The sequence below is a fragment of the Notothenia rossii genome (assembly GCF_949606895.1).
Source record: "Notothenia rossii genome assembly, chromosome: 6".
In the NCBI taxonomy this organism is placed as follows: domain Eukaryota; kingdom Metazoa; phylum Chordata; class Actinopteri; order Perciformes; family Nototheniidae; genus Notothenia; species Notothenia rossii.
In genome coordinates this window covers 48,791,987-48,802,948 of record NC_136909.1, presented here as the reverse complement: position 1 = coordinate 48,802,948, position 10,962 = coordinate 48,791,987, and the positions used below count along the sequence as shown (strand labels likewise).

Here is a 10,962-nt window from a genome sequence, read left to right as displayed (position 1 = left end):
AATAAACACCACTAAGGTTCAAGGGTCAAGGGTTTTTGTTATCAGATGCTAGCTACAGTGTAATTTTGGCCTTTCAAATCTTAGATTCCGAGCTCCTCCAACAGTGCAACATAATATAAATAGGACATAATAAGAAAATAAATAAAGATAGATACAAAATAGTGCAAAATGCACCACTTTTGGTTCAAATTATGAAACCAGTAGATTCATTCATTTATTTATTTTGGTTGCCCCAGCTAAATCGATGTTAATCCATTTATGTGGTTGTGGAATTACTGTACGTTACATTGTGCGGTCGCGTAGTAAGTGAACACCATGCTACCGATTACTATCCGATGACCATGAACGCACCGGACATCGGCTACAACCTTCTCTCTATCTGACTTCGCCAAGCAGGCAATGTGCTGCACCGCATGCCTCCAATATTTTAATGTTTATTGCAAGTAAATCAGTTGTAGTTACATATCTTTTTAAAGCATGTGGTGAGTCCTACAACCCGGAAGTGAGTTAGCATTTTACAACTATTGTTTCCCTCGTCTCAGAGTCAATGGGATTTCTCCATAGGATTTTGGAAAATAGCTCGAAATAAGATCTGTGGAAAACGAACCTGCTTGATAAATGCACCTTTTGTTCAGCCGGATAATCTCCACATATCTACCCTACTTTTATAATTTTTGAATCATAAATCTAATGGCCAGAAGCAAAATGCTAACGTTATGCTATAAACGAACTACAGACCATTGATGTATAATAAGAACCTTTAGAATAATTACCTTTAGAAGTACACCAAAACATAACTGCTAACAATGTAAATGCTGTGTTGGAAACAAAGTTAATGTAAGAAAATATTGAGTTAAATACTTTTGGCACTGTATATACAAAGCTTGGGGAAATGCCTATTGTGGCTGTCATACTTGCATACATTGGCAACTAATAGTATTGTGAAGAAATGTCATGACAACCATCTACAGACTGTTACTGCACGCTGATTGTTGTGGTCCTATTTAGGAAAAAACGTTCAGAGCTGTCCTTGTTCCAGTCCGCCCCTGATTGATTAGTGCTTTAACTCGTAAATTACACCCAATGTTAAAGCTTGTTGATGATATGTGAGATTTTAAATTGTCATGCATTCTAAAGTGTTCACTGTACTTTTTTCTTTCAACAGATACCAAACCAAAGCAAGATCAAACAGCACTTTTAAGATCCTTTTTCAATTTCTTCTCTTCTCCCTCCTCAGAGCTATATTCCCTATATTTCTTCCTGTCTTCTCCCCATTTTTACCATCTTCATCTCTGTCTCTTTACCACTTTCTCTTTTGTACACACACACACACACACACACACACACACACACACACACACACACACACACACACACACACACACACACACACACACACACACACACACACACACACACACACACACACACACACACACACACACACACACACACACACAGGTAGTTGTGCCCACAGGTAAGAACTTAAACTTTTCACGATTTATATATAGCAATATAGCATTACAATCGACTAACAGTGTCATATATTTATCTCTTTGTTATGCAAAACTTACAGGGACATTTCAAATGGTCTTATTTCAACTGGTAACACAGTAGACGACGTTGCAGTGTATTATACTGTAGTACTGCTATAATTCTAGATTATATTATAAAAACAATTTTATATATAGTATTTCAACAGATTAACATTATCATATATTTTCGTCAAATTCAAGATAGTGCTTTTACACTGCAATGTCATGGTCAAGCTTGTAAGATAGTAGAAGTTGTGTAACCTTACGTTTCGATGACATAATATTTTACCACTGAATTTTAGCTTTGCTTTGAAATTGTACTAAAACTAAGTAAGGGGCCATTATTGCATTGATACTAAATTAATTTACTCAAATTAAATAACAATGCAAGTGTTTTTATTCTATTCTAAACAGGATTCAGTTTTTGTTGTAGCTTGGGGAGGGAATTACAGTCACGGACTAGACAAAGGAAAATTTGTCAATATTTGTATTTGATTGCATTCTGAATTTGAAACCCAGTTTTAAATGACCTTGTCTTTTATTTGTCTTTATCTCCAAAAGAATGCCAGGACCAGGTTCCACTTCGAGGCATTGCTCAAGCTGCTGGATTTCACTGAATGTGGCATGCAAAACTTGCAAATTCTGCAAGGCGGTTCAGCCCCGCAAACTGCGCCTTAGCAAACAAATGGACAAGTTTGATACGAAAGCAAACACCTGGGTCCAGGCACAAAAAAAGAATAAAACTTCATCCCACCTGAGGGATCAAGCTGCATTGGTGGTATGGGATGGACTTTTTTTGTTGTTGGCCTGCATGCATAACTAATACCTGATCATAATTACGTAATACAAATCTGCTGCTCAAAGCCCTAGGTAGAAATGGGCTTTGAGCTGGTGCACATTATGCAAATGTCATGACCTGCATGAACTGTGTGCCCCAAAAAAAATGTGACTATATGTACATTCAAGTTTTAAAGCACTGTGTCAGAACACAGCTAAATACATTTGCACTATTTAATCATTTATCCAATTCAACTTACATTCGAAATAGACATTTTCATCAGTGTGTCTGCTCCCTGTCAATACAACTACTGTAGACACAGGGATAAGTTATGTTTATTTAACTTTGGCGAATCATCGCTGAATTTGATTCAATGTAATTGAAAGGTACACTGTGTAATAGTGAGGTTTCTAAATTGCAACCAACTGAGTACCTCTCCCTTTATAAGCGTGTACAAAAACCTACAGTGGCCATCCATTGTCATAACAACATGAAAGGCCTTCTCAAGAGCCAGTGTTTTTTTTCTTCCGATTGAATTACTGTAGTAACACGGCAAAGAGAAGAGATTGAAATAGACCGGCTCGCTATGTATATATGAAGGGCTTATTCTAAGCTAATCACAACAAAAAATAGTTATAGGTGATTATACACATTAATCGAAACCTAATTATGAATACCATAATCAATTATATCTTATAGAACCCCTATAAATACTCCACAGTGTACTTTAGAGATAGAGATATTATCTCAGTACTGTGATTGAGCCTGTGTGCAACAGCAGAACATCTAGTATACGTGTAAGGCATCCAAGTGAATACTCACCTTCTAGTAGTACAATTACCCCAAGCACAAGAAAAAATACTGCAGGTGATCAAAAATTGCGACGTTTATGTTGTAGAATGGCTCTAAACTTAATCCCACTTAGAATCTATGGCACTGTTCATAAACCACAGTGCTGCTCCACAAACTTAGATGATATATACAGTGTAAATTCCGCCAAGAGAAATGAGAAAGGCAATGCAGAATAATGTTCAAAGCTTCTACTTGCTGATTGCAACAGTCTTAAGACTGTTAATGCATGCATAACAAATGTTTTCTTTGTTATTGCATAGGGTTGAATATTTGTGCAAGCAGTGTATGTGATTTATGTTTAACAACTGGTTTTGCCTTTGCAAATAACCAGGGCATAATTGTTCTGAAATAATGTATATTTTGGTTTGTTGAAAGCTGGAAAAATGTCAGGCCCTTGGAGCCAGAGGCGTCTTGTTCCTAGCCCGGCCTGGAATAAAGAAGGACTGGACCTGCGAAGTAATGATGCCAAGGTGCAATGTCAGCAGCAATGCCTCCACCTGCCTCCGAAGGATGGAGGTGTTATTTGAATTTGTTGCGAAAGGTATTGTTGTCTGTTAAAGTGAATAAAGAAATTATTAAGTAGGTAGTATTGTAACTTACATTTTTATAGAATTAACCAATAATTTCATTGGAAATGAAATTAGACACTTAGATGTCGTTTTCTTAATAAAGTTTAGGAGGAGCCCATAGGGGTAATTGACAGCAATAAACTTACACCTCTTCCTTAAATCAAGCATAAAAATGGGAGAACTAGTGAATTACATGATGTTGTTGATGCTATCCAAAGCTTATTTTCTTTAATCTAGGTTGGAGTCATACAGAGCCTGCAGCAGCCTCCGAAACCCCACAGCCTCCTGCGGAAAACTCGCCAGCCACATCAAGTAATTGCAGAAGTCTATTGTACCACTCTTTTCATTGTTTTCTGACTATATTCGTTATATTAGGATTTTATAAACAGCCAGTAGCTGACCATTCAAAATGACATTTGTTGAACTGCCTAATGAGAAAAATAACGCCTAAGAACTTAATGTCATTACTTTTATTAGCACTTACTGTATGAGGACATTCCTATTGGTGGGGTTAGAGACCAATGTGTCCTTTTTCTGTGGTAAAATTATGTTTGCATGGTGCATTGAGTGGTTGTACTTGATGCAATATAAACTTGTGTTATTTTTGTAAGCTTCAAAGTCATTGTCACTTTTAACAGCAATTTGTATGTTTTACAAATTGTAACCTTTTCTTTTTCAGAAGTCGCCATTGCCACCGCAGACACCCCCACCAAGTCCTCTGGTAAGTAGCACAGTTCAGTTACAGTAGCACAGTAGCACAGTTCAGTTACAGTTCATCGCGAATTCCAGTAAAATAGGAGGTTCTGTACATTGAAGAAGGTGGCGTACATCCATTCTACTCTTTCTACTTCTATGTAGGAAACCTATCCGAGGAGATGTACACCCTGACACTCATCCCTGTCCCAGCTGCAAGCACCTATTCACTCCTAACACCATCGGCTGCGTCCCAGCCAGGGAAGAGGAAGAAGGGTTAGTGTTTTGTTTGTGTGATTCATTACATTTTAAATAATGAGTGTTGAGTGTTATTTGCCCTCTGGCATCATGGTTTATAATAATATCACTTGTCATTTAAATGCACCTTTCAAGGAACCCAAGGTCATTTTACATATACAACAGAAAAACAAATACAACACAATTCACAGATATCTTAGGGAAACTGTCTTTCCATAAATAGGGTGTGATTTATCATAAAGTCACAGCTGGACGCTAACAACAAATATTATGAAAGTTATTTAAGTTAAATAATACATTTTGACATACTCCATATTTGAAGTCAGTAGATCAGGAACATGAAGGGCAAAAATCATGTATAGCCCACAGAGGTTGTGATGCTATCTATGCCCCAGTCTCTACCGTCACTCATTTAACTTTCTTACATCTGTCACAGGTTTGCCCACAGAGCGCTCCTCCTCTCCGAGACTTGCTACCTCTGTAGCAAATTAGTGTAGCAGTACCACAGGGGAAGGGATGAAGAAGAAGAATAAGGGTATGTTTTGCTTTTGTGGTACATCCTACTGAACAAATAAATAGCTGTATACTATTCTCCCATTCACGCGCAAGTCCTTTTGCACACAAGATATCAGATCCAGGTTTCCATAATCCCTCTCTTTTTAATAACCATAAAAAACCATAAAGGTTTGCTCAATGACTTGTCTTTTTTTTATAAGGTGGTTAGAAATGATGTTTCATGAAATAAAACAAAAAGGAAGTTGGACACAAATAGGCCACATTGCAGATTAGCTAATGTTCTCTTCCTATATGAAAGTCATTAATCAAATATTCGTCTGGAGGATGTCCAAACCTTTTCTTCATTTGTTTATAACTTCTTATTTGCACCATTTCAGGGAGCAGAAAATGCTCAAGGCAGCGGATATTCAACTACAACGGAATAAAAGACAGAAGGGTAGAGAAGGTAAGATGTTGAAACTGACAGAGCATGAAGCAGCAATGCATTTACCCGTAGTCGCTGATATGGCTAACACTTGTTTTTGTCTGTTTGTGTGCCCGTGTGTAGGGAAGAGAGGAGGTAATGGTCTGCTGGCTGCCTTGCGCATCATGGTGAGAACACAGCTCTTTGGTTAGCTTTTTTTTAGACTGTGCGTTATAAATAAATGTATTACTTCATAACTAGTTTACTATCGGGCTTCTACAAAACAGACCCTAAGTAATTTGTTGTTTTATGTTAACCCATGCATATGAAATTATCTTGCGGCAAATGCAATGATCTTATGGTTGTTTTTATTCATTGTGTTTTTCAGTGGGAGAAAATGGGAAGACACCTGGGAGCCTGCCAGTCAATTCAGTGTCGTGTGTGTGTGTGTGTGTGTGTGTGTGTGTGTGTGTGTGTGTGTGTGTGTGTGTGTGTGTGTGTGTGTGTGTGTGTGTGTGTGTGTGTGTGTGTGTGTGTGTGTGTGTGTGTGTGTGTGTGTGTGTGTGTGTGTGTGTGTGTGTGTGTACATACCAATTTGTTTTATTAAAACATTTCCCTTTTTGCAACATGGAGTCAAATGCTTCAATATTGTGTCATGAGACACTACTACACCACATTTCAAATAGATATAACCTATGAAATAATATTATAAATATTTAGGGATTGAGATTGTGAAATCTAACAAGTAACTTTGTGTTAATCTGAACAATAAACTGGACTGGTCGGATCACTGCTGCTATCTACAAGAAGAGACAGAGCAGACTGTATCTGCCGAGGAGACAGGTATTTTGGAGTGCAGGGGGCACTACTTCAGACCTTCCATGACTTTGTGATGGCATAAGCAATCTTTTATGCTCTGGTCTGCTGGGGCTGCAACATCTCGGCTGCTGTCATGAAAGTTACATGTAGTTTGGTAACAGCACCAGAATGGACAGGGTGTGCAGACACAGGAGAGCCGAGTCAAGGGTAAAGGAGCTTTGCATTAATTGTATTTATATTGACCCGAATGGTCTACAGCAGGCATCCTCAAAGTCCGGACTCCGGTCCGGATCCGGACCGAACGACAACTGTCTCTGGACTTTGAGCGAAATTATACTTTTCATATGTATTATCTGTATTATCTGTGTTATTTTTGAGACAACGCAACGAGTCAAAATTCTCCGTTGTGTACAAACAGCGCTCTATCTGTCTGTCTGTCTGTGTGTGTCTGTGTGTGTCTGTCAACGCATTGGTCCAATCACATTCAGCATCCCGTCAGCCTTTCCCCCCCCCCCCCCCCCCACCAACAGTCTGCGAATCAGAGGCACAGTAGGGCGGGTCTTCAAGGAATGCAGGTGGGAAAAATGTGTGTTTAAAAAAAAAAAAGTCAGAGCGAGAGTTAACAGCTCATCTAGTTGCATCTGTACTGTAGCTAGAAGCCTAGTTTCACCTACCGGGGACCCCGGGGCGGCATGGGGTGGCAACAGCTACCCTAAAAATAGGCCTTGCCACCCCAGCTGCCACCCCAGTTGGCAGCTTTGTTTTGAAAGAAAAGTTGTGGCTCATCGGACATTTATGAGAGAACGTCTCTAATGTCCGAGTGCAAGTGAATGCAGCACAAGACACACGTCTTGTAACGCACGTCAACCCATGGCGCGAGCGTTGAAATATGATTGGCGGCGATTTCATTTGAACGGTACGGCGCAAAACGAGAAGCATTCGGACCATAGACTGATTCGGACCCAAGTACTGAAGGAATGAGTTATTTGCGGTCTACAATGACAGAGAAGAGACTGTCAAGTTTGGCTGTACTCAGCATTGAATCAAAACGCACTAAAGCTTTGGATCTTACTAATTTTGTGAGGCGTTTTGCTGAACAAAATGGTAATCGCCGCATTCAGCTGTAATAGACATGATGCTCTGTTCACGGGATGAGCATACAAAACTGTTAAGATGATGACCTTACGTGTTTTTTCTTTGTGGGGGTCTTTCCCCCAAAAACTGTTCTAAGTCCTGAGAAAGTCAAATAAGACGGTGTGTAAAACTACACTGCCCAGTCAAAAAAAAGTGACCACTAGGCCAGTAGGTAAGGACTTTCCACTCGATAATAACTGAAGTATAAAATAATGCATGACTGAAGTGATGGAGACCATGTTTGAAGGCAAACAAAAAGAGGAAATAACAGGTCAAATAAAGCAAATCCCCCTCTCAGATTCCACAGCAACCAGAAGAACATACATACTGGCTGGTGATTTGATTAATCAGCTTTGTGATGGAATACAAAATGCACAGTGCATTTCCTTAGCTGTGGATGAGTCCACTGGCACCACTGACAATGCTCAGTTGCTGGTGTTTGTGAGTTTTTATGATGAGGCAAAGGGGGAGTTTGTTGAAGATGTGTTGGGCCTGACGAACCTCAGTGGACACACAAGGGGGCAAGACACTTATAAAGCAATGATGGGAATGCTGGATGAAAGAGGGTGCGGCTGCCTTTATTCATAACTGTGCAGCTCTGCGACTCTGAGGGATCAAGCACAGACGCAATAACAATGAAAACTGCTGCATACAGATTATTTTTGTTTTTGCAACCTCGTGTTAAGAATCTTGTTGCAATTTTTTTAAATGTTGAATGACCGTAATAATCGGACCTTTGTCTTATTAAAAACTTTTTTTTGGACCTTTAACATTTGTATTTGAGTACCCCTGGTCTACAGATTGAACGGGACTTTAGTGGCACTAGATCTAGGAGTAGGCAATGTAATTTTTTCACCTGGTTGTATCCCATAAATGTGCATCTTACTGAGATTAAGGAGCTAAAACGATATTCCCTAGTCCTTGATAAACCAATCTGACAACATGAGAATTTCTGTTTCAGTTTGTTCTTAATGGCAACATGACCGCAACACATGCTCTTTGTACCAAAAGGACAAAAATGTAGATCTGAAATACACACCTACATATAACAACAAAACAGTTTGACTTCCTAGCTGACAAAACTCCAACAAAGTCAACACAAAATGCGCTCATTGATCCTCCTGTTGTGTTCGGGTCAAATCTGACCGATTTACTACTTTCATCAATCAAAACTTTTTTGTTTTACATTCGATTGCATTAAGGTTTATGATCTCCTTCACAGTAGACATTTGAACATATACAATTGCGGATCAGCACTTTCATTGAATTTTTGATGATTTAGTCAACTTTTTTACACCAATGACCGCCATAAAGAAATGGAATTAGTAACCATCCGGATCAGATACAACACACACACACATACACTAGATGTTTTTCCCCCCCTTATGTGCCCATCCCCCCATGTGAATCACACCTGGCACACACAAACACATACACACAGAAGTATTCTCTCCGCTATGTTTGCAAACCCCGTGACGAGTCCTCAAGCTCTGTGATTTGGATGTTTGAGTGGCAGTGCGCCATGGGTTACGCCGAGCGCCGAACAGGCAGCACTTTGAAATGGGATGGAACCACGGCAGACTATTCAAAACTGGATTCGGATGGGTCCACCACCCCCCTCCCCCAACCCGTCCCCAGAACTACACATGCTGGCTATTGTGTGTTTCGCAACCATGTTCGCAACATGTTCTATGGCACGTCTCTACTGGGAATTGTAGTTTTAAAAGACGTTTTAAGAACATAATAAGAAGTTGCCATTATTAAAACTGTGTACATCCCTGGAGGTTTAGGGGATAGGAAACACTCAAATGTAAAACATATAATTAATAAATGGGTGAAAATTGCTTGTGCCCATAATGGGCAGCATTAATATATACCCACATGACAGCTAAGGTCAGAAGAGCTTTATTTAACAGCTGGTCTTATGTCTGTGACCCCTCCTGTTGTTCATTGATAAGCCTGAAACATGCACTTGTCAAGGTTCAGAGGCTCATTTTGTAAATATGGCAGTAGCATCGATCATCTTAAGATAAGATATACTTTATTGATCCCAAGTTGGACATTTTTTTGTTACAGCAGCATGTGTAAAAGTTGTAAATATGCAGTGGTGTTTATTTGTAAACCATTTAGTATAATCACACAAATTCTGTGTTTTATATTTAATAATTCTGTGTTCTTTATTTATTGATTGTTCAATACCTGACAAGGTTGGAGATGAAAGACTTTGGTCGCAGGTTCCTCAACAGTGCATCACAAGACATCTATCACTATGTGTGTATACCTCCACCATTAAACTGTCATATTCTGCACATTTCTTATACTGTCTAGATACATCTTATAAGAGTATAATACATATGTATAATATCAGTTAAAATAAGTGCTTACACATACAGTAGTTAACATTGCAGGAAAGCAATATATTAGTACTTTGTCAGGCTTAATATGTATACCCCCAAAGCTTTTTTCTTATTCAAAAGAAGACCTTAACCTAAAGTATTCTTTAATGTTTAAATTAAGCTTTATTAGTGTGTCTGACTGTGTCTCCTATTAATATCTAATAATACAAATAATACAATTCAATAACGTGATTTAACCACTAGGTGTCCCTTTCTATCAGCTGTGCACCTTTATGGTATAAATACAGCCTATCTACCAATTGGATCAAATATAAAAGTCAGCCGAATTAGTATTGATACTGCAAGACGTATTGTGTGAAAAGAAATGCAAGATGTTGTTTAATTGCTGATATATTTATGATTCACGTAACATATTCAGTTTCGGCGGCAGTTCTTCCTGTTTGTCTAGAAGTCTCATCAGGGCTCTATAAATAGAGAACTACGGCAGATATGTAATATTTAATGCAGCCGAACCGTGTATTACAATGCCGTTATGTGATGACTTTCAAAGAGAAAAGCAAGCACACTCGGAATAAAGTATTATTTTATTCTTTTAAAATGTTTTCGGATTTCACATCAACAGGAAGTCCGGTTAACTAAAATGTCCGTGCGGAACAATACCCCAACCCATAGATCCGTGGGTGAATAATGTTAATGATAGCAATCACCACATTACACACATTCCTTCACATTTTAATTTACATTAAAGTATTTCGTGAGGCCTTCTAAAAATTTTTTAAATATAGTTATATATAATATAATTAATATGTTAGCTTATTCTGTGGTATGCATTTTGTTTAGCTGCTATGCCACTTTAGCTGTAACAAGCGGAAATGTCCACGCTGTGGGACTAATAAAGGATTTCTGATTCTGATATGAGCCAGTTGAGGTGTTGCACAGGGTGTCGTAACTTGGACACACTTGTATGTTTTCTTATATGTAGCTGAATGCTGTTGTAATGGTACATTCAGAGGGTGTGACGAACATTGAGACTCCTGTGACAAGCTGG

The 10,962-nt window shown here is 38.7% G+C and overlaps 1 protein-coding gene across 4 annotated transcripts; it reads left to right on the top strand.

The window, feature by feature from the left end:
* Positions 1-6,224, top strand: LOC307045450 (uncharacterized protein). 4 transcript variants are annotated; one of them, XM_079691132.1, is made up of 11 exons: positions 1-502; positions 1,166-1,477; positions 2,097-2,313; positions 3,541-3,635; positions 3,972-4,046; positions 4,414-4,455; positions 4,593-4,703; positions 5,122-5,220; positions 5,579-5,646; positions 5,749-5,792; positions 5,993-6,224. In XM_079691132.1, the coding sequence occupies exons 3-8, from the start codon at positions 2,098-2,100 to the stop codon at positions 5,180-5,182; spliced, it is 600 nt and encodes a 199-aa protein (XP_079547258.1). In that variant the 5' UTR covers positions 1-502; positions 1,166-1,477; position 2,097; the 3' UTR covers positions 5,183-5,220; positions 5,579-5,646; positions 5,749-5,792; positions 5,993-6,224. The 4 variants fall into 4 exon arrangements, with proteins under 4 accessions (XP_079547258.1, XP_079547256.1, XP_079547255.1 ...); XM_079691130.1 differs by having other exon boundaries at positions 92-482; positions 3,541-3,706; XM_079691129.1 differs by having other exon boundaries at positions 92-502; positions 3,541-3,706.
* The last annotated feature ends 4,738 nt before the right edge of the window (positions 6,225-10,962 follow it).